Source organism: Pongo pygmaeus, chromosome 11 (genome assembly GCF_028885625.2).
Source record: "Pongo pygmaeus isolate AG05252 chromosome 11, NHGRI_mPonPyg2-v2.0_pri, whole genome shotgun sequence".
Lineage (NCBI taxonomy): Eukaryota > Metazoa > Chordata > Mammalia > Primates > Hominidae > Pongo > Pongo pygmaeus.
This window is the reverse complement of record NC_072384.2, coordinates 106396652-106420584: the sequence shown is the minus strand read 5'-3', so window position 1 is coordinate 106420584 and position 23933 is coordinate 106396652. Positions and strand designations below refer to the sequence as shown.

The window sequence follows — 23933 nt, the reverse complement described above, 5'->3', positions numbered from 1 at the left end:
TTATTTGCACTGTGGAAAATGACACACTGTATCATGCCTTTCTGGACAGTCCATAGGTTTTATTTACATTGCTTTGAGAAATAGACGAAAGACATATTTTTTACAATTGTTTCACAGCAATCTCAGTTTTGAGAGTAACATGTAACACAAATTTTTATATGCAATATATGAAAACATAAATATTTATATATACAATAACATAACTAGACAAATAAATGAAGTTACTATTAAGTCTCTTTAAGTATAAATTTACAAACTGTCCACCAGCCACAGAACTTAGCCCTGTAATGGAGAAAAATTATTATTGGCCTAAAAAAAAATTAAAATATCACTGTCACTAACATGAAAAAATTTAAAAATAGAAAATAGAAAACAATAATCACCGGAAAACCTGTGTCTTGTAAAGATTTCTTTCCATCAGAAGATGCAGAAACATTTTTCCCCCTGGAGCAAATGAAAACGTTTCTCATGCACCCCCCGTTTCTTCCCTGCTTTCTCCCCCAGGCGCCGGTGTAGACGGCCGGTGTGGACTTTTTTCCAGAGATGAGAAGTAAAAATTTGTACTTTATCGGGAGCGGGTGCACTTTTCCCCCTGGCCCCCCTTTGCTCTGCCTCCAAGATGGTAGGAAAGTTGTCGTTTCGAAGGGCAGAGGAGCAGCTCTCTGGTGTTATGTCCTCGCAGTGCCTGTAGTGGTGCTGTAGGAGGCTGCTGCCTCTTCTTGTACAGCCCCGGCAGCCCTGCCTTCTTGGCTGGAGAGTATATTCAGGGATTTCCCCTTAATAATCACCGACCCTGGGAGCACTTTTTAGTTTCCAAAATAAAAATATGATCCTCACCCCTCTTGCTTGACAGTGAAAGGCTCTCGCCGGAGTCCAGGGGGGAGCAGTAGCAGCGGCAGCCGAGCTTCCTAGTCCATTGCCAGCGCCTCTCACTCTGATCTGTCAGCCCAGCCGAGGGAACAGGGGGGAAGGAGAAAAAAAAAAAGCAGCTGAAAGGTAAGCAGAGGCGGCCCCAGGCCCGGCCCACATCCCCGGGCTCCCGTAGGGCGGCGGGCTGGGCCGCGCAGGCTGGGCGGGCGGCGAGCGCGCTTACGTGAGGCCGGGGATTCGCCGGCCCACGCCAGGCCCCGGGCGGAGAATGAAAGGGTGAGTGGGGCCGGCGCCCGGGTGGTGGAGGCCGGGGGCCTGAGGGCCTCCGGGGCGCCCGCGGGCGGCAACGGCGGGCGGGCAGGGGTCCAGCCGGAGCCGGAGTGGGGCGAGCGGAGCGGCCTGCGCGGGCCAGGTGGGGGTGTGCGGCGGGAGGGGGGCGCCGGTAGGCCTCGGGCCGGTAGGCCCCACGGCGGCCGCGCCCTGCCCCCGCAACCCGGGCCTCCGCGCGCCCCCTCGAGTCCCCCGGGGCCTTCAGGTGGGACGGCGGCGCTGCTGGGCCGAATCCCGCGCCGGCCCGGAGGCTTTCCCGCGGGGCGGCAGGCACGGGCTGCCGGGACAGAGGCGTCAGGGCCTAGGAGTGGGGAGTGGGGAATAGGCGCCCGGCCCCGCTTCCCCCGGGTCTCTCGCAGACGCCCCCCAGATTCCGGTAAGAGTTGAATTTATTTATCCCCCTCCTCCGCGCTCCGGACGGCCAGGCCGGGGCGGGGCGGGGCGGGCGGGCGGCCTGGCGGGCGTGGGGTCGGGTGGAGGGGCGGTGAGGAGTCAGGTGCAGCCGCGGCCCAGAAAGTTTCCTTTTAGGCCCGAATTGGGGGCCGCTGTCTCTCCGGGGAGCCCTGGTCCTAGCGCCCGGGACCCCCCAGGGCGTGGGGGAGCGCACTCGGCTATTTTGAAACTCTTTGCCAGTTCCTGTCCATTGAAGAAGGTACTCCGCCCCTGCACCCCTCGCCCGCGCCCCACCCAACTCCCCGCGAGCCCGTTCGGGGCTGCTAACTCCAGCCCGTTCACCCTGGAGCCTCCCAGTTTGGGGAGAGGGCCTTCTCTTCCGGTTTGGAAAAGTTTGCAAGGGGCTTTTCTTAGCTTTATTAGTTAGTGACTGGGTTTTTGGGGTGGGAAGGAGGAGGTAAACTCAGGTGGTGTTTCTGCCGGACAATCTTTCCCTATTGCCTTTTTTAGCCCTTACCCCACCAACTGGGGGTGTTATTTTCAGCTTGAGTACCCACCCCCTTTCATCCCGATTCCTTTGGGTCCAAAATCCCCCTTCTGGACAGCTCCGGCGGAGAGGAAGATGTAGGGAGCAGCGAGGAGACTGTCAGTGAGAGGGGGCAGGATCAGGCAGGGTTTCTGGAGCAGTCCCCAGATGTAGGAGTTTCCCCTCCTTTTTGGTCACTGTCCGGTAAAACCAACACCGGAACAGATCCCAAGGGGGAGACGTGGTTGTCAGATGGCTTGGAAGCCTCCGGGATTGGGAGGAGGGAGAGGAAGTGGGCAGGGCAGCTCCTGAAACAAGGTCTACAGTTTAAGGATCAGTAGTTCATTTATTCTGATAATCACTGTTTAGATTTATGTGACATTCTTGTATTCGACCTAGAAATAGAGTAATGGAGATTTTAAGGAAACCTAAACTTGTTATTGCTACAACTCAGAAGGGTCTGTGGAACAGCCCTCGGAACCTAGCAAAACTACTTTGGTTTTGGGGGGGGTGTGTGTGTGTGTATGTATAACATTTAAACGGAAAAAAATATAAAATGTATATGTGTATGTATATATTTTATATGCATATATATACACATATGTATTCACACACACACGTAGGTTTTCTGTTTAAGTGGATTCAATTTTAGCTATATTTTGGTGCCCTGAGCTCTGAACGTTAAAAAAAAAAAAGTGATAAACATAAATTTCCAAATCTCGATTTTCTGCTTTTCAGGGACAGGATGTTTCCCGTGGCTATGCTTACCTCCTTGTTGTTCTTGAGTGTTGAAATTGAAATGTTAATAGACCCTGCCACCCCCCACTGCCAGCCCCCAGTGTGGGCGTGTTTGGAGAGGTTATTTTGCATCGTTTAATTGTTGGTTTTTTCCTTTTTTTTTTTTTTTGGTGAGCTTAGGGCAGAGTGTTGTGTTTATGTGCGGTGTCCTGCTTGGTAGCAGGCTGGAGTTGCTGGCAGGAGATGTCCCACATTCTGCCCGCTCAGTACCCCCAGCACTGTTGTTAGTGAAAAGCTGCCACTTGCAGGGCAATGGGTCACCCACGACTTTCAGTGCTGACTTCTGTGAGGCTTCGAAGTGAGACTCAAGTGATTCTTCTAGGTGTGTGCCTTTCTTTTCCTTTAGTCTGCCTAAGATCAAACTCTGTTTCTCCACAATGATAGATATCCGGTCATTTAGCATTGAGCTTAAGAAAATCTTGATATTTGAGATTGTATGGATCTGATACAAAAATGCAAATTACATTTAATGGTTGTTTTAAGTTTATTGATTAATTGAAATTGTTTATTGACATGGACATTTTTTAAACATGTGTACCAAAAATCGTTACTTCTATTATAGTTTGTCCTTATTTTTAGAGCATATACTGGATGGAAAAAAATCATTCTTAGTCATTTTTCTTGGAACATTTTAAGGTTTGAAAAAAATGGTTATTGCCTTATAATTTGATATTTTAAAGGTATATTGTTGACTTCACATTCCTAAGCTTTCCAAAACTGTATGTGTACAAATACCAAAAAAGTTTTGTACTTTTTCCCACCCTATCTCAAACATGTATTAATTTCCTAACCTGATCGCCTAATGGGCTACTTTATTTCCTGAAGGAATGACAGGTTTGATGTTTTTAAAAGTTACATTCCATTTGAAATTAATAAAAGATTTTCAGGGCAAATACTGAATTAACTTTAAATTACTAAGGGAATATGCTTTTTTACTATTAAGTGTTAGTTTAAAAAGTAAATGGTTAGTATAATTACAAGTCTGAAATAATCAAGTTTTCTTTCCTCTGGAAGATTTTTAGGAGGAAATTTGTATATCCCATTCCAACTTTTTCTCAGCAAATCATGTTGCTACTGTTTTTAGAGAAATAAAAATTTTAGTTTAGAAGGAATTAAACATTTCTGAGAGCACCCAAAATTAATGACATTTCAAAAAAATGCTAAACTATTTATTCATACCTGAGATGTTCTCTGAGGGTTAGCAGCTCTCACTATCCAGGTTTGGTACAATGGTTATGGCTAATGAAAAGTCATTTATATTTGAATACAGTTAGAGCAATATTCTGAGACACTTCTCTTTCCCCCTCCCCCACACCTGGTAACTGGTAAAACAATGGTTGAATAGGTGAGACTGGGTTGGAGGCAGCAAATTGTCCCCAATGCTAAGTCAGTTTAACTTATACATGCAGCTCTGTGTTAGGCAAAACAAACAGCAGTAGAGCCTCCTCACTTCTTCAAGCAAGAGTTTGTCCCAGAAGTCCTGACTGTAAAGGCTGATTTTTGACAATGCTCCTGGCTAGTTTGAGATACTGAGGAAATACTCAATTTAAAACCTTAAGCCTCCCTCTTTTCCCTCCTTGCACGTAAGGTGACAGACTACTTGGTTCTCATCCTTTCACAGAATGTGATTTGTTTTTAAGATGAGTTTTTAGGCCGGGCGTGGTGACTCACGCCTGTAATCCCAGCACTTTGGGAGGCTGAGGCGGGCGGATCACCTGAGGTCTGGAGTTCGAGACCAGCCTGACCAACATGGAGAAACCCTGTCTCTACTAAAAATACAAAATTAGCCGGGCGTGGTGGTGTATGCCTGTAATCCCAGCTACTCTGGAGGCTGAGGCAGGAGAATCACTTGAACCTGGGAGGCAGAGGTTGCAGTGAGCCAAGATTGCACCATTGCACTCCAGCCTGGGCAACCAGAGCAAAACTCCATCCCCAAAGAAATAAAAGATGAGTTTTTGGTGAAATTTTATTTGTAGCATGACTTCCTGCAGTGACACCTTTAGACTGGGCTTTGAGTTCTGATCCCAGTCCTTCCTCTGGGCAAGTTACTTAGTCCTTGGTTTCTTTAACTTAAAATGGGAATAAAATTCTTTGATATAAGGGTTAGATGAGATAGCCATGTGTTTGGCCAATAATAGTATTAATTAAGTGTTAATTCCACTAGCCCACTTTACTTTTCTTTCTTTCTTTTTTTTTTTGAGACAGGGTCTCACTCTGTTGTCCAGCCTGGAGTACAGTGGCATGATTACAGCTCACTGCAGCCTCAACCTCCTGGGCTCCAGTGATCCTCCCACCTCAGGTGTGCCTGTAGTCAGCCAGGACTACAGGTGCACGCCACCATGCCCGGCTAATTTTTGTATTTTTTGTAGAGACAGGGTTTCCCCATGTTGCCCAGGCTGGTCTCAAACTCCTGGATGCAAGGGATCCGCCTGCCTCAGTCTTTCCAAGTGCTGGGATTACAGGTGTGAGCCACCACACCTGGCCTCCACCTTACTTTTCTAGTAGTAACATCGAAATACTATTTCTCTTGTTTCCTTTTTTAAATAACTGAAAGTAATACTGTACTATACATACTATAGTAGGCCTATACTATATTTGGAGAGTAGACCTGTTTTTCCCACTCAAAGGATAACCACTGTTTAACACTTTAGTGTGCTTTTTCTCTTTATGTGTACACATACAGCAGAAACAAAGAGGAAAAACGTAAGGGTAGGATTGTCCATGTGATGGTAGTTGTGTAGTTTTGTATTGGTTAAAAGCTTGGGCTCTGGAGCAAATAGGTCTTGCATCCTAACTGTGTGACCTTGGATAATGACAATTACTTAATCTGATTAAGTCTCAGTTTTCTTCGTCTGTGAAAGGGGGTAATAATAGTACCTACTTCATAGGGTTGCTGTGAAGACTAAATGAGGAATTGAACATAAAGCGTTTAGAGTGGTTCCTGAAGCATAACCTTTATATTTTCTTGGTGCATAACTTTTCTATTTTTTTCTAAAGATTTTTAGTATTCTTTTTTTTTTTTTTTTTGAGATGGAGTCTTGCTCTGTGGCCCAGGCTGGAGTGCAGTGGCACGATCTCGGCTCACTGCAAGCTCCGCCTCCCGGGTTCACGCCATTCTCCTGCCTCAGCCTCCCGAGTAGCTGGGACTACAGGTGCCCACACGCCCGGCTAATTTTTTATATTTTTAGTAGAGACGGGGTTTCACCGTGTTAGCCAGGATGGTCTGGATCTCCTGACGTCGTGATCCGCCCGCCTCGGCCTCCCAAAGTGCTGGGATTACAGGCGTGAGCCACCGCACCCGGCCAGATTTTTAATATTCTTGATGTGAATTTTTAATGAGTTCTTGCCTCAGTATATATTAATAATACTAATAAGTATTTGAGTACAGAGAGAATATTATAATTACTTTAATGGGGCAAATAAATATATTTTTGCCGGTAAAAAATTGTGCAGTATATTCCATTTCAGCAGCTTCATGTTAGCGTAGTCTCTGCTGTTTGAATTTGGAACTGGCCAATATAAAGGTATGGTAAGTACACCGAGGGCAAAGGAGCACAGGATGGGTTTGCTTTCAGGTTTTGAAGTGTTTTTGTGAGTCCCCGCGGACGGTAGTGTTGCATGGTTTTGAAGGCGCTGAGCAGTTTGTGGCCTTGATAGGCTCACTTTAGAGTCCTGGGCATGTTTACCTGACTTGATTGGTAGGAGCAGCTGCTGGTTCGTTCATTTAACAGATTAACTTCTTTGTTGTACCTCTGAGCTTTGCAATACAGAGACACGTTCTCTGCCCTTGAGGAGTTTTTAGTCTATTGGAGAAAAATAAGCTGACATTTACAATGTCAATGTGAATGTTAAGTGATAGCTTAGCCTGGAGGAATATTCTTCTATTCTGGCCTAAAGGGCAGGCTAGGTTTTAAAGTGAGGGCTTTGCAGGGGAAGTTTCTGTCCTAAGCGAATGGGAGGAGTTCGGCATTCCATAAGGTGTGACCTGTAAGTAGGAATCAAAGTTTAGGGACAAAAGAGTATCCTGTGTTGCAAATTGTCGTTCTGTTACCGCCCAGGAGTTGGAGGAGGGGAATAAATAGTGAGAGGGAAAAGTCAGTCTGGCCAGGTCCTAAGGAGTTTCTGTGTTAGGGTAAGGAGTTTGGATTTCTTTTATGTGACAAGCAGACCCTGAAAGCCTTTGGCCACATAAATTACTTGAGATTTAGAGGATTTGAGTTGTACAGAGTAGGAAAAAGGAGGACAAGACTGTAATTAGACCAGTGAGGCAGTTCCTGACAAGAGATTTGAAGAGGATTTGAACTAAGGTGGTGGCAATGGCAATTGAGAGGAGCAGGAGGTGGCAGTGGCAGAGGCATGTTAAGGAGGTAAGGCGATCTCATAGGTGGACTGGATGTAATTGTGGGACTCATCCTCACAGAAGGCAGCTGAAATGGTAGAAGTAGACAAATTTGGGCTAGTCAGTGGTTCTTAGTCTTGGACACTTCTCCAGAAAAATCCACATATGCAGCTGTATACATTTGGTTTGAAACCTGGGGTAGGCTTGGTACCATGGCTCACAACTGTAGTCCCAGCACTCTGGGAGGCCAAGGTGGGCGGATCACTTGAGCTCAGGAGTTTGAGACCAGCCTGGGCAAAATGGTGAAATGCTGTCTCTACAAAAAATACAAAAATTAGCCAGGTGTGGTAGTGCATTTTTGTAGTCCCAGCTACTCAGGAGGCTGAGGTGAGAGGATTGCTTGAACTCAGGAGGTCAAGGTTGCAGTGAACCTTGATCACACCACTGCGCTTCAGCCTGGGTGGCAAAGGGCGAACTTGTCTCAGAAAAAAAAAAAGATAAAGCCTATAGAAATGTTTTGTTTGACCCACACTTTTTGTGATGGTCTCTGATTTTTCATCAGTGCCTTTTCATACATGAGGAAACAGACTTATAAAATAACTTAGGGTTACACGTCTTTTTCTTTTCTTTTTTGAGACAAAGTCTCACTCTGTTGCCCAGCCTAGAGTGCAGTGGCGCGATTGGCTCACTGCAATCTCTGCCTCCCAGGTTCAAGCAATTCTCTGCCCCAGCCTCCCGAGTAGCTGGGATTACAGGCGCCCACCACCACACCCGGTAATTTTTGTGTTTTTAGTAGAGACGGGGTTTCACCATCTTGGCCAGGCTAGTCTTGAACTCCTGACCTCGTGATCCACCTGCCTTGGCCTCCCAAAGTGCTGGGATTACAGGCGTGAGCCACTGCACCCGGCTTTTTCTTTTTTTTTTGTTTTTGTTTTTGTTTAAATGGAGACAGGGTCTTACTATGTTGCCCAGGCTGGGCTCGAACAAAGGGGCTCAAGTGATCCTTCTGCCTCAGCCTGCCATAGTGTTGGGATTACAGGTGTGAGTCACCACCCCTGGCCTTCATATGTTCAAAAGTTTAAAGGAGCTGCTGACATGAAAACAATTAGGATATTTTGTGAGGAAATTTGGATTTTTATCTTCTTTTATTTATTTTTTTGAGATGGAGTCTCACTATGTTGCCAGGCTGGAGTGCAGTGGCACGATCTCAGCTCACTGCAATCTCTACCACCCAGGTTCAAGCGATTCTTCTGCCTCAGCCTCCTGAGTAGCTGGGACTACAGGCGCGTGCCACTACGCCGGCTAATTTTTGTATTTTTAGTAGAGACAGGGTTTCGCCATGTTGGCCAGGCTGGTCTTGAACTCCTGACCTCAGGTGATTCACCTGCCTCGGTCTCCCATAGTGCTGGGATTACAGGCCTGAGCCACTGTGCTTGGTTGTATCTTCTTTTAATAACATGGAAGAGCTGGAAGTTCTGGGTCTTTTTTTTTTTTTTTAAACATTGCAACAACTTGCTGGAAATAATTTGAGCAAAGTGTGCCAAAGAATGCCCCTGGCCTACTCTTCCAGCCCATGTAGGCATTTCATCTTGCACCCCTGTAAAGTAAGATTAAATGAACCTTGGAGTATATTGGCATGGAAGTAAGGGGGTCAAGAGAAAAGAACCCACTGACTGGTCAGAAAGGAGAGATTTTCAAGAAAGAGAAAGTGGTCAGCAGTGTCAGATGCTGCAGAGAGGTCCAGTTAGCTGAAGGCGGAAAAGCGTATGTGGAATTCAGTAACAAAGAGGCCATTAGTTTCAGATTTTTAGAACAAAAGAACTTTGAGGAGTAGAGCTATAACTTAGTTTTTCTTCTTTCCTCTTGTCCTGTAATGCAGGGTTTCTGTAACAACGGTGACTGTGACATGGATCGGAACTTAGAAAGCATTTGTTGTGAAGGATTATCAACTGGAACTAATAAATACTGGACCCAGATCAGTCAAACAGTGCGCATTCTGCTAGTGTTTTCCATCACAAGAACATTAGTATTTAAGTGCTCTATAGAATGTAGGAAATATTTTTGATATTAGATTTTTAATGAGGATTATAGGAAACTGTTCAGAAAACCACTAATAGCTGGAGAATGTATTTTAGTCCTACAGATTCTAGATCAAAATGATAATACAAATAAACCACTACTTACTGCTTTTAATGGTAGTTTTTTTTTTTTGAGATGGAGTCTCACTCTGTCGCCCAGGCTGGAGTGCAGTGGTGCGATCTCGGCTCACTGCAAGCTCCGCCTTTCGGGTTCACACCATTCTCCTGCCTCAGCCTCTCGAGTAGCTGGGACTACAGGCGCCCACCACCATGCCCAGCTAATTTTTTTTGTATTTTTAGTAGAGACGGGGTTTCACCGTGTTAGCCAGGATGGTCTCGATCTCCTGACCTTGTGATCCACCCGCCTTGGCCTCCCAAAGTGCTGGGATTACAGGTGTGAGCTGCCGCGCCCAGCTTCTAATGGTAGTTAATATTAAGTGATTACTATATGCTGGGGTTACAGTTCATGAAATACCTAATTTAATTATCCTAAGCAACTCAATGAGGTACATACAATTACAGTCTTCTTTTTACAGATGAGAAGACTGAAGCCTAAATAACTTGCCCAAGGTCTTATGCTTAGTAATTAGCAAAACCAGATTTGAGCCCCCTCTCTGATACCTGCCAGAGCCAGTGAATGATCTCTTCTGCTGCATAAACTATCCTTACCTTTCTAATATAGCAGGGAAGGAACTAGTGTAAAGTTCATCGAAATTCCTAATGCAAACTTATTTGTACAATGCTGTCTGAGTACAGTATATGGCACATACTAGACATTCAATAAGCATTATTTTAAAATATTCTGGTTCGAACTTGATTATAATGAATGTTGTTTATATTTTTGAGTGATAAGCAGTTTTCTCACTGCTTCTTTCTCTTCCAGTCACATCAGTTGATAGATTTTCATCATTCCTCAGTCTGATTTTACTATTTTTTACATTGGTAATATAGATGTTTGTTTCTTAAAATCAATATAGTCATCTGTTTAGTATCTCATTACATTCTTATGCTTCATCAAGTTGAATTAAAACTCATTTAAAAAGGACATAACGTGGAAAAACGTTTTTAAGACTTTATGATACTCTAAATATGATTTTAACAGTATCCACTCTTTCTGGGATAAGTAAATATTCTTTTCATTTGCATTAAGTATATTGGAAGACATACATTCTGATAATTTAGTAGGCTCATGTTAGTTTTATTTATTTTATTTTATTTTGTGTCAAGGGTTTCACTACAGTGCCCAGCCTGGTGTTGAACTCCTGGGCTCAAGTGATCCGCCCGCCTCAGCCTCCCAAAGTGCTGAGATTACAGGCGTGAGCCACTGCACCTGACATCTCACGCTAGTTTTAAAAAAATTATAAGGTATGAACTGGGCACGGTGGCTCATTCCTGTAATCCCAACACTTTGGGAGGCCGAGGTGGGCGGATCACTTGAGGTCAGGAGTTGGAGACTAGCCTGGCCAACATGGTGAAACCCTCGTGTCTACTAAAAATACAAAAATTAGCATGGTGGCGCTTGCCTGTAATTCCAGCCACTTGGGAAGCTGAGGCAGGAGAATCACTTGAAAATGGGCAGCAGAGGTTGCAGTGAGCCAAGATCGTGCCACTGCACTCCAGCCTGGGCAACAGAGTGAGATTCTATCTTTAAAAAAAAAAAAAAAATTATAAGGTATGTTGTAGATCTAGGCTCTTTAAAAGTGGTAGGATATAAAATTACAGATGGCAATTAGAGAAAAATGGTGTGGCAGTGAAATGAACATGTTTCTGAAACAGGAGAATCAAAAGAATGGCAGTGACATAGAGATTCCACATGGAGGTGATCAAGTGGTAGTCCCAAAGAGAATAATGTTCATATTTTTGTCAAATTGTTTTGTGGTTGTCATTGGAAGACTGAAAGGGCTGCTGGCTGCTTTTGTTAAAAGTGTATCTTCCTTACTTTTCTCCTTGCTAATGTCTTATTCCTCTGTATTTGTAAGAAGTAAGAAACTATGGAAATGAATTGTTCAATTTTCCTATTAAACTTGGTGTATAATATCAAAGAGGATTTTTTTTTTGAGACAGAGTTTCGCTCTTGTTGCCCAGGCTGGAGTGCAAAGGAGCGATCTTGGCTCACAGCAACCTCCGCCTCCTGGGTTTAAGCGATTCTCCTGCCTCAGCCTCCTGAGTAGCTGGGATTACAGGCATGTGCCACCACACCTGGCTAATTTTGTATTTTTAGTAGAGACTGGGTTTCTCCATGTTGGTCAGGCTGGTCTTGAACTGCTAACCTCAGTTGATCCTCCCACCTCAGCCTCCCAGAGTGCTGCTGTCACAGGCGTGAGCCGCCATGCCCAGCCCCAGTGAGGATTTTTTAAAAACCTAAACCTAATCATATTTCCTACTGTTTTTTGTTTTTGTTTTTAGACAGAGTTTTGCTCTCTGGCCCAGGCTGGAGTGTAACGGTGTGATCTCGGCTCACTGCAACATCCGCCTCCCAGGTTCAAGCAATTTCTCCTGCCTCAGCCTCCTGAGTAGCTAGGATTACAGGCACCCGCAATCATGCCCGGCTAATTTTTGTATGTTTGTAGAGATGGGGTTTCAACATGTTGGCCAGGTTGGTCTTGAGCTCCTGACCTCAGGTGATCTGCCTGTCTTGGCCTCCCAAAGTGTTGGGATTACAGGCGTGAGCCTCCGTGCCCGGCTATTTCCTACTCTTGAATTCTAGTATATGGTTATGTTTGCTGTTGAAATATTTTTTCTGTGAGACTTGAGTATTTTCTGTTCTCAGTAATGGTTATTTCCATTTTCTGGTAATAACAATGTATATTCTGCTGCTGCTCTAAAGTGCTTAATTACCTGCATTCTCTCCTTTAAGGGAGCATAGGTCTGTTTATATGCTAAGCAAGTTGTCTCCACAGCTGAAGATGATATTTGCTAGAACTGTTAATAAATTTAGTTTGGCTAAGGTTTTTTTTTTCTTTTTAAAGTGATATTCATCATGTATTAAAAAGTAGAGCTTGGCTGGGCATGGTGGTTCACGTCTGTAATCCCAGCAGTTTGGTAGGCTGAGGCAGGAGGCTCACTGAGACTAGGAGTTTGAGACCAGCTGGGCAACATAGTGAGACACCCCCCTTTTCTAAAAACAAAAACAAAAAAAGATAGTGCTTAGTTTTAGCCTTTTGTTTGCATGGATTAGGAAATGTGATAGGCTGAGCATGGTGGTTTAGGCCTGTAATCCCAGCACTTTGGGAGGCTGATGCTGGTAGATGGCTTGAGCCTAGAGGTTTGAGACCAGCCTGGGCAACACGGTGAAACCCCATATCTACTAAAAATATGAAAAATTAGCTGGGCGTGGTGGCATGTGCCTGTGGCCCCAGCTCCTTGGGAGGTTGAGGTGGAAGGATCACTTGAGATGGGGAGGTCAAGGCTTCAGTAAGGCGTAATCATACCACTGCACTCCAGCCTGGCAACAGAGCAAGACCGTGTCTCAGAAAAAAGAGGGAAAGGAAAGAAAGGAAGAAAGAAAATGCGATAGTATTTATATATCCGGGTCTAAAAGACATTTGATTAAGATTATGTGGGCTTTATATATTGTATATTTCCATTCTTATTTATATCTTGCACTCAATGCCAAAGAGTGAAAGTGATGTGAACTTCACCTTTAGTAAAATCAGAGTAAAAAACGCCAGCTGTGGAAGGCTAGGGGTAAAGAGTGAAAAATATGTAGGATTTTTTCTGAGAACTGCCTCAGTGTGTTTGTCATAAATTCTTCTTTATTTAAAAAGGAGAAGTTTATTAATGTAGAGAAGACCAGATATTGATCTGTTTCCAGTTTACAGAACAGTGATTTTGATACTACAATAATACTCAATTAGAAGAAATTCAGGCTGGTTGTGGTGGCTCACGCCTGTAATCCCAGCACTTTGGGAGGTGAAGCAGGAGGATCACTTGAGGCTAGGAGTTCGAGACCAGCCTGGGCAATGTAGTGAGACTCCATCTCTACAATAAATTAAAAAATTAGTTGGGCACAGTGATTAATGCCTGTAGTCCCAGCTACTTGGGAGGCTAAGGTAAAAAGATCAATTGAGCCCAGGATCTTGAGGCTGCTGTTAGCTATGATTGTGCCACTGCACACTCTAGCCTTGACAAGAGAGCAAGACTGTCTCTTAAAAAAAAAAGAAGACAGATTTTTACAAAATTATTACAAAAGTAATGCATTTGTTGTAAAAAAAAATTCTATAGTAAGTATGCTTTATGGTTTTGATATTATTGTGGAATAGTTTACTATTCAAAATTTAAAAAGATATTTGTGGTTAATGATAGCAAGTACTGAGATCTCTATTCTTCCTTCTCCAAACCAACTTTAAAAATAGGGAGAATTAGAAACAGAAACTAAACTGAAACTTTGACAATTACTGTAACCTTGTAATCAAAATGTATGAATTATGGCAGGCGCAGTGGCTCATGCCTGTAATCCTAGCACTTTGGGAGGCCGAAGTGGATGGATCACCTGAGGACAGGAATTCGAGATCAGCCTCGCCAACATGGTGAAACCCCATCTCTACTAAAAATACAAAAAAATTGGCCGGGCGTGGTGGCGGGCGCCTATAATCCCAGCTACTCAGGAGGCTGAGGCAGGAGAATGGCTTGAACCAAGGGGCGGAGGTGGCACTGAGCCGAGATTGTACCACTTCACTCCAGCCTAGGTGACAGAGCGAGACTCTGTCTCAAAAAAAAAACCCAACAAAACCCCCCCAAAAAACCCAAAATATATAAATTAGTGCTATTAAGTGCAGTGAAAATTGAACCAGGGCAAGAGAGGATGCCAAGAGAGGATGAGTTCCTCTATAGAACCAGGCAAAGCAAAGGAAGAAGCTTTCTCTCAAGAAAGTGACACACCCCGAGGACAAAACCAGTAATCCCCATGCATGGATGGCAAAGTTGGATATATGTATGTTGGGCTCCCTGAGTGGCGGGAGAAGTGGGGCTGAGTTACAAACTGTGCAGTCCTACCAGTTTTGTAGGAAGTTCAGAGTGGAGGAGAAACTGACAGCAAGCAGCCTTTCAGCTCCTGATCTTAGTCATGTGAAGAGAAGTAAAGCCTAAATTATCACCCCACCCCCAAATCTATGCCATGTGGGCTCCTGTGAGTTAGGGAACATAGTCTAGCATGGAGTCAAGCCTCAAGGGAAAGTGAAAAAATAGTTCCTATGGTGGAAAGTGGGGGTGAGACATAGCTCCTCTGAAACTAGAGTTTAAAGATGAGATATAAAAGCTCAAGAAATAAAAGAAAACAACAGAAGGATTGTAAGAGTGAGCTGATGGAATCAGGGTACAAAATAAGAGAAAAGTAACATTGCGGAAACATTCAAAGCAGCAAATATCAACTATAGCTGGGGGTAGTGGAAGCAAGCTTGAGAAATTTGAGCAACCCAAAATGGAACAAATAAAAATGAAGAAAGACTAGAGAGAGAGTGATAGATAGGGAATACAGTAAATCTAGTATGCCAATAATTGATACCCCTGAAGCTGTCGAAGAATAAATCAAGCAGAAAGAAATGTCAATACATTAAGGAAGAGTTTCCCACAATAAAAGAAGATTTGAAGGCAGGTGTGGTGACATGCACCTGTAGTCCCAGCTACGGTGGAGGATCGCTTGAGCCCAGGAGTTCAATCCAGCTTGGGCATTATGGTGCAACCTCATCTCTAAAAAAAAAAAAAAAAAAAAGGCTGGGTGTTGGTGGCTCAGGCCTGTAATCCCAGCACTTTGGGAGGCTGAGGCAGGCGGATCACCTGAGGTCACAAGTTCGAGACCAGCCTGACCAATATGATGAAACCCCATCTCTACTAAAAATACTAAAATAACCTGGGTGTGGTGGCGTGCACCTGTAATCCCAGCTACTCGGGAGGCTGAGACAGGAGAATTCGCTTGAACCCAGGAAGTGGAGGTTGCAGTGAGCCGAGATTGTGCCATTGCACTCCAGCCTGGGCAACAAGAGTGAAAAAGAAAAGAAAAAGATTTAAAATTTTAGAACAGTTTCTAGTCTAAATAGACTTTTATTGTTAGGTCAACATGCAAAAAAAAAAAAAAAAAAATCAAGTCCCCTATAAAATCAAGAGACTGGCTTCAGGCTTTTTCAACATGAAACAATATATACAAAGTCAGTAGATTAAAAAAAAGCACAACCCAAGAATTTTATGTCCAGACAAGCTGTTGTTTAACACCAATTGACATGTTTTCTTTTCTGGTTTTTTTTTTTTTTTTTTGAGACAAGAGTCTTGCTCTGTTGCCTGGAGTGCAGTGGCGTGATCTTGCCTAACTGCAACCTCCGCCTCCCGGGTTCAAGTGATTCTCCTGCCTCAGCCTCCCGAGTAGCTGGGACTATAGGCACATGCCACCACGCCTGGCTAATTTTTTGTATTTTTAGTAGAGACAGGGTTTCACCGTGTTAGTCAGGATGGTCTCGATCTCCTGACCTCGTGATCCACCCGCCTCGGCCTCCCAAAGTGCTGGGATTACAGGCATGAGCCACCGCGCCTGGCTGTTTTCCTTTTTTGAGACAGAGTGTCATTCTGTTGCCCAGGCTGGAGTGCGGTGTGGTGCAGTTTTGGCACACTGTAGCCTCGACCTCTCAGGCTTAAGCAATCCTTTCACCTCAGCCTCTCAAGTAACCAGGACTACAGGCACTTGCCACCACACCCGGCTAATTTTTGTGTTGTTTTGTTTTTAGTAGAAATGGTGTTTCAACATGTTGGCCAGGCTGGTCTTGAACTCCTGACCTCAAGTGATCTGCCCACCTCACCTCGGCCTCCCAAAGTACTGGGATTACAGGCGTGAGCCACTGCACCTGGCCTAATTTTTGTATTCTTTGTAGAGATAGGGTTTCGCTCTGTTGCCCAGGCTGGCTTCGAACTTCTGAGCTCAAGCAGCCTACACGCCTCAGCCTCCCAAAGTGCTGGGATTACAGGCGTGCACCACCATACCTGGCCAACGTATGTTTTCAAATAGAAAAATCGTGGCCTATAGTTTCCAGAAATCAGCTCTTGTGGGGGAAAGAAAAGAGAGGAGACTATGTTGTAAACTATTGAATCAAGAAGTGAATGGAAGACTAAGTTAAAAAAAAGCATCATTTTGCATTGAATAAATTTAAATGTACAACTAAGAACAACAACAGGAAAAAGCCTTGAGAGTTAGGGATGGGTAGGTAGTTGCAAGTCTGGAAATTTTTCTCATTTATAACATGGGATCAATTGCAATAATGCTGATAAGTATACTAATTTTCTTAGTGTGGAGTAAAGAAATGTTATCTAAAGGAGATAGACTACAGTTCTTCTAAGAAAACAGACTACAGTTGACCCTTGAACAACTTGAGAGTATAGGTACCAACCCCACATGTTGAGAATCTGCATTAGAACTTTTTTTTTTGAGATGGAGTCTCACTCCCTTTGTGCAGGCTGAAGTGCACTGGCTCACTGCAACCTCCACCTCCCAGGTTCAAGTGATTCTCTTTCCTCAGCCTCTGGAGTAGCTGGGATTACAGGCGTGCGCCACCGCGCCCGGCTAATTTTTGTATTTTTAGTAGAGATGGGGTTTCACCATGTTGGTCAGGCTGGTCTCGAACTCCTGACCTCAGGTGATCCACTCGCCTTGGCCTCCCAGAGTGCTAGGATTACAGGCATGAGTCACCACACTTGGCCATATTAGAACTTTTGACTACCCAAGAAAGTTAACTAGCCTACTGTTAACTAGAAGCCTTGCCGAAAACATAAACCGATTAACACATATTTTGTATATGTATTATATATTATATTTTTACAATACAGTAAGCTACAGAAAAGAAAATATTGTTAAGAAAACCATAAGGAAAATATATTTAGTATTAAGTGGAAGCAGATCATCATAAAAGTCTTCACATTGAGTAGATGGAGGAAAAAGAGAAGGGGTTGGTTGGTCTTACTGTCAGAGTAGCAGAGGAGGAAAAAAAATCCATGTATAAGTAGAGCTACATAGTTCAAACCTTTGTACTGAATATAGTGAAATGTATAATGAAAAGATTAAATTAAAGGCTAAAGGCAATACAAAATATAATAGGTTTAAGATGAAATATGTCACAAATACAAAATTATAAATTGGATAAACTCATTTATTAAAAGAAAATGACTTGGGTCAGGCAGGGTGACTCAGGCCTGTAATCCCAGCACTTTGGGACGCCCAGGCAGGGAGATCACTTGAGACCAGAAGTTCAAGACCAGCCTAGGCAACATGGTGAAACCTTGTCTCTACAAAAAAATACAGAAAATTAGCCATGTGTAGTGGTATGTGCCCTTAGTCCCAGCTGCTCAGGAGGCTGAGGTGGGAGGATTGCTTGAGCCCTGGAGGTTGAGGGTGCAGTGAGTGGTGATTGTGCCACTACACTCCAACCTAGGTGACAGAGTGAGACACTGTCTCAAAAAAAAGAAAAGAAAAAAAAGTTGCTCAAAAGTAAAATGATTCAGATTGGAGCAAAAAGTCAAACCCAACAAGAGTTGCATCTAAAAGGGATCAGCAAATAACATGTTAGTAAATAGTTTTATTTTTGTGGCCATATAGTATCTGTTGCAGCTATTAAATTTTACCATTATAGCACAAAAGTAGCCATGGACAGTATGTAAATGAATGAGCATGGCTGTGTTCCAATAAAACTTTATTTACAAAAACAGACAGTGGGCCACATTTGTCCTGTAAGAAATAGTTTAGTTTGCTGACCTGAGATCTAAAACATAGTGTGACCAGGTACAGTGGCTCATGCCTGTAATCCCAGCACTTTGGAAGGCCAAAGCAGGAGGATCTCTTGAATGCAGGAGTCTGAGACCAGCCTGGGCAGCACAGCAAGACTCAGTCTCTACAAAAAATTTAAAAAATTAGCCAGATACAGTGGCACATACTTGTAGCCCTAGCTACTTGGGAGGCTGAGGCAGGAGGATCTCTTGAGCCCAGAAGTTTGAGGTTGCAGTGAGCTATGATCATGCCACTGCAATCCAGCCTGGCAACAAAGTGAGACCCTGTCCTCAAAATAAAAAATAAATAAAAATAAAACACAACACAGTGCCTCAAAAGTTGGGAACAAAACTTTGTTTTGGGGCAAAGATCAGTTGATAAATTCAAACCAAAAAAGCAATAGTTCAAATATTTGTGTAAGACAAGGTTGAATTCATCACAAAATGCACAGTTGAGATGCATTTTTTTTTTGAAACAGGGTTTCCCTCTGTTGCCCAGGCTGGAGTGCAGTGGCACGATCTCAGTGCACTGCAACTTCATATCCTTCCATCCCTGCCCTCAGATTTCTTTCTATGATTTCTAAAATGCTCTCATACCTACAGACATGTAGATTTCTCTTTTTTTCTTGAAGTTCATATAGGTTTCTTTGAACTAATTTGTGAAAGATACTTGTGTGTTTGGCTTGTGGGTGAGTAGAGCAAAGATGGTGAAAAATGAAAAATGGCATGGATTTGCTTTGAAATATTTCCTGTCCCAGACATCCAAGGCAGCTAAATTTAAATGTTTATGTTTTATAATTTTCAAATTAAAAAATTTTAATGGACACAAAATAATTGTACATATTTGTGGGGTATATAGTGATGTTTTGATTCATATAATGTATAGTAATCAGCAGGGTAATTAGAATATCCATCATCTCAAGCATCATTTTTTTGTGTATTGGAAACATTCAATATCCTCCTTCTAGCTATTCAAAACTGTATAATAATTATTGTTAACTATAGCTATCCTACAGTGCTATAGAACACTAGGGCTTACTCCTCTCATCTAGCCATAATTTTGTATCCTTTAACAAATCTCTCCCTATTCTCTTCTTTCCCCTACCTTTCCCAGTCTTTATCTTGTAGCCTCTGTTCTACTTTTTACTTTTTTTTTTTTTTTTTGAGACGGTTGCACTCTGTTGCCCACGCTGGAGTGCAATGGTGCAATCTCGGCTCACTGCAACCTCCGCCTCCTGTGTTGAAGCGATTCTCTTGCCTTAGCCTCCCAAGTAGCTGGGATTACAGGCACCCACCACCACGCCCAGCTACTTTTTGTATTTTTAGTAGAGACAGGATTTCACCATGTTGGCCAGGCTGGTCTCAAACTCCTAAGCTCAAATGTTCCACCTGCCTTGGCCTCCCAAAGTGCTGGGATTATAGGCATGAACCACTGCACCCAGCCTACTTTTTACTTCTGTGAGATCAACTTTTTTAAGTGACTACATGAGTGAAAACATGTGTGTTTAATTTTCCATACCTTATTTATTTCACTTAAGATAATGTCTTCTAGTTCTATCCATATTGCTGTGAATAAGAGAATTTCTTTTTTTTTTTTTTTTTTTGTGATGGAGTCTTGCTCTCTCACCCAGGCTGGAGTGCAGTAGAGCGATCTCGGTTCACTGCAACCGCCGCCTCCTGGGTTCAAGTGATTCTCCTGCCTCAGCCTCCCGAGTAGCTGGGATTACAGGTGTGCGCCGCCACACTGAACTAATTTTTGTATTTTTTGTAGAGAAGGGTTTCGCCATGTTGGCCATGTTGGTCTCGAACTCCTGACCTCAGGTGATCTGCCCACCTTGGCCTCCCAAAGTGCTAGGATTACAGGTGTGAGCCACCGTGCCCCGCCTGTACTTTTCAGATCTTAACTCATAAAATCTTTCCCCTCATCAGTGTCCCCTATGTTTTCTTCTAGTAGTTTTATAGTTTCAGGTCTTACAATTAGGTCTTTGATCCATTTTAAGTTGATTTTCGTATGGGGTGAAAGGTGGGGGTCTAGTTTCATTCTGCATGTGGATATCCAGTTTCTTAGCACCTAAATTTAAATTTCTAGTCCACCTTTTTTTTCTTACATTCTCATAAGGTGAAAAGAGAAAGCTCTTATTTTTTACATTAATGTGTGATTAGATTTACTTAGTAATGAATGTGATTTTTTTTCCCTCCAGAAGAGAAAATATGATTTTTATTAACTGTTAATATTTTGAGTTTTTTTTTTTTCCTACTACAATAAGTGAAGTATTTCTTGAGAAGAATACAAATTCTCTACTTTTATTACTGGCAGGTGGAATGTAGTCACGTATTACAAGAATGAACACTTATGAATAGTAATTTGCTTCTCCAGTGTTTACCATATACTAGGGATGATACTTAGTATGTTGCATGCTTTGTATCATTTGATCCTTCCAGCATCCTGATAACGTAGCTACTATTATTATCCCTGTTTTACAGATGAGAAAACTGACATTCAAATAGATTAAATGATTTGTTCAAGGTAACACAGCAAGTGGCAGATTTTGGACTTGAACAACCGTGTCTTCTGACACCTCCAGCATTTATGTATCTTGTCATTTACTGGTAAAATAGAGAGTATTTCTGAACTTTTTCAGTAGCTGATATCTGAGCTGTTCCATCAGCCATCTTGATGGCTGGAAGTGTGGAAGAGGATGGGCGAGACTCCATCAGCTCACTAAGATCCTGACTTGGCAAAACAGATTCAGTTTCATAATAGACTAGATGGTGGTGTAATATATAAATCCTACCATTGGGCCTTTTGTGTGTAGTTTGGTAGTGAGTATTGTGTAATTCCCTCCTTCCATTTTCTCACTGACTCTGAAAAGACTCATAAGCCACGATTATTATACTATTTAGTGTGACTGGAAGCACCATGTTGTGCAGAACTCTGAACTGAATGATATAAGTGTGGTGAGGTGACTAGTCTTTGGGCCTGAGAAGTTTATTGTGATTGGATGGGATAGGTGTGGGGAAATATTATAAGGGAAAGAACATTTTTTAATGGCAGAAATTTGCTTTATTTTGTATTTCATAGAAAAATTTATAAATTGCCAAATATTTTACCATCATATCAAAAAAAGTAGAATTTCCAAGAGAAGTTTTAGGTCTACCATTTATTCTGCTGGCATTGTAAAGGGATGTGGGTTCTGAAAATGAGTAAAGCATGCAAACATCAGTAATGAAAAAGAGACCTGCTACCTGTGACATTCATTTGGTGGAAGAGTTCTCCTGCTTTGAGGTATTTATAAAACTTAACCAGAGCAAATGTTATTTAGTTCAATTTGGGGGGATAAGGTAACTTAATTTTTTTTATTTTGTTTTTGAGACAGATCCTCACTCTGTCACCCAGGCTGGAGTCCAGGGGTGTGATCTCGGGTCACTGCAACCTCTGTCTTCCGGGTTCAAGTGATTCTCCTGCCTCAGCCTCCCAAGTAGCTAGGATTACAGGTGCCTGCCACCATGCCTGGCTCATTTTTGTATTTTTAATAGAGACGGGGTTTCGCCATGTTGGCCAGGCTGGTCTCAAACTCCTGACCTCAGGTAATCCACTCACCTTGGCCTCCCAAGGTGCTGGGATTACAGGCGTGAGCCACGGCACCCGGCCAACTTAATGTTTTATAATGTCTCTTATTTTCTTATTTAACCTCATTATTGGGATGTTGATTTACAGTGAAGAATCCATTGCATTAGTAAGGGTGATATCATAGTATTTTGCTTCCTGGGTGAGCTAGCTTTGCTTATTTCTGTTTGTTAACTAGGCCTTTTGATATTTTTATAGACAATCTGCTTCATCTTGATTCTGCGGCATTCCAAACTGTGGTATCCTTGGGGGTTCTCTTAACATTGCTATGGTGCAGAAGATTTAAAATCAGGTATGGCTGTGGGGCCAGAAGTCCCTCAGTGAAATTCTCAACTTAAATCTGCCTTTTACTCTCTGATTTATCATTTGGGTTTCTTTTTTTTGTGGTGGCCTTTTAGCTGATGTTCACAAGGAATAGAGTCACGTGATGTATGAAGGGAAACATATACACTTCTCTGAGGTTGACAATAAGCCCTTGTGCTCATATAGCCCCAAACTGTGCAAGCAGAGGCGACTCAACGGCTACGCCTTCTGTATCAGACACGTTCTGGAGGACAAGACTGCCCCCTTCAAGCAATGTGAATATGTGGCCAAGTATAACAGCCAACGCTGCACCAACCCCATCCCCAAATCAGAGGATCGTAGGTAAGGGCTAATCATGAGAATCAATCCTTGATTTCATTAACAGGCTTGGAATTTTTTCTTTTCTTGTTTTTTCTTCTTTTCTTCTGTCCTTCATTTCTCCTTCCCTTCCTTCCTCCACCAATATAAATGTTGAATTCTGGGGGTAATCTAAGTAATCTATGGAATACTTTTAAAGATGAAATATGGCAATTTTTAAAAACAGAGTAATAAATTTGGGGAATTACTTAAAGTATGTTTGAGTCTCTTCTTTTTAATTGATTTCATGGACTTCTAGAATTTTTAAAAGATATTTTTTTTCCCTCAAAGTTGCTGCTTGAAGTCTTGAAACGGATTTGTTTGGTTTGTGGCCTTATAAAGTAATTCCTGACTTCTCTACCTAGTTTTCTCATTTGCCTAAATGAGAGAACTTTAAATAACTAATTAGGTGTTATAATTAATGATAGCAATTTTGGAGTTTAAAATCTATGCCTAGAAGTTAGTAAAGGATATATACTTACTAAAGAAAATTTTAAAAAACTACTTGAATCATTTAGATTTATTTCCTATCAGACTTCTCACCAGTGTTTGGCATGTTTTATAACCTTACCTTTTTTGTTTAAAAAGTGTTCCAAATAGAGTATGTTTACCATAATTTGGAAGCACTATTTTAACATTAAGGGTCAGTTTTGCTGCTAGAATGATGAGTTTATGCTTTGCTAAATTTGAAAAAGAGTGGAATTGTTTTTAGAGGAGTCTTATACTGGTTATTCATCTTTCATATTGTTAGGAAAATTCACACTATCTTTCATATATAATCTCTTCTCTGTGCTTCTTTTTCTTCAATTCTCCAGAAACTATATAGATCACTGTGGGGCTTCATGGAGAGATACATGCTTGTTTCCCAAAAGTTTCAAGATACTTGTTATCTCTAGGTAGAAAATTTGAACCTTTCACTTCTATCTTAAGACATACACACAGCCTTCATCCGTGTTTCTATACATTAGCAAATGTCATTTGCATAAATTTGAAAGGAATCAGATATTTTATGTCATGAATACTTTTTACACTTGCAGTATGAAATAAATAATTTGTGTTGGTGGAGGTATAACCAAAATGAGTACAAATAGTTTAATGGGGATTTAGGAATACTCTCTTAGAATTTCTAATGAGCACTGAGGCTTCAAATTACGATACCTGAAAGTTAGAAACAGCTGCTTAGTGAGGCAAGGAATAAAATTTTAATCTCAGGTGAGAAAGGGACGTATGTATTAGGCTAAATATATCTGTCTAGTTAGTTTTTAGCAGACTGAAAATGATAATTTCTTACCCCTGCCTTTTTTTAACTTGAAGAATGGATGAGCTTGGATTAATTTTTTTTTACATCAAGCCCCATTATAAACACATTTCTAAAATTTTGTCTTAAAATTAGCTTATCATGGTTACAGTTGTCAGTGTTAAATTTTTTTTCAGTTGAGCCAAAGCAAGAATTATCTTAATAGCAGCAAGGACTGGGTGTGATGGCTCACACCTGTAATCCCCCAGCACTTTTGGAGGCCAAGACGGTGGATCGCTTGAGCCCAGGAGTTCAAGACCAGCCTGAGCAACATG

The 23933-nt window shown here is 42.4% G+C and overlaps 1 protein-coding gene across 8 annotated transcripts in view; it reads left to right on the top strand.

Moving 5' to 3' along the window:
• The first annotated feature begins 612 nt into the window (after positions 1-612).
• INO80D (INO80 complex subunit D) overlaps positions 613-23933 on the top strand; it is a 93079-nt gene continuing 69758 nt past the window's right edge. For 2 of the 8 annotated variants that reach the window (XM_054478845.2, XM_054478841.2), the window contains exons 1-3: positions 871-996; positions 21900-21993; positions 22100-22346. In XM_054478845.2, coding sequence (XP_054334820.1) covers positions 22129-22346 — 218 coding nt within the window. In that variant the 5' untranslated portion in view covers positions 871-996; positions 21900-21993; positions 22100-22128. Of the gene's footprint in view, positions 1147-1455; positions 1577-1679; positions 1853-21899; positions 21994-22099; positions 22347-23933 lie in introns of those variants that run through there. The other 6 variants (XM_063647810.1, XM_063647808.1, XM_054478842.2 and 3 more) reach the window with 5 other exon arrangements.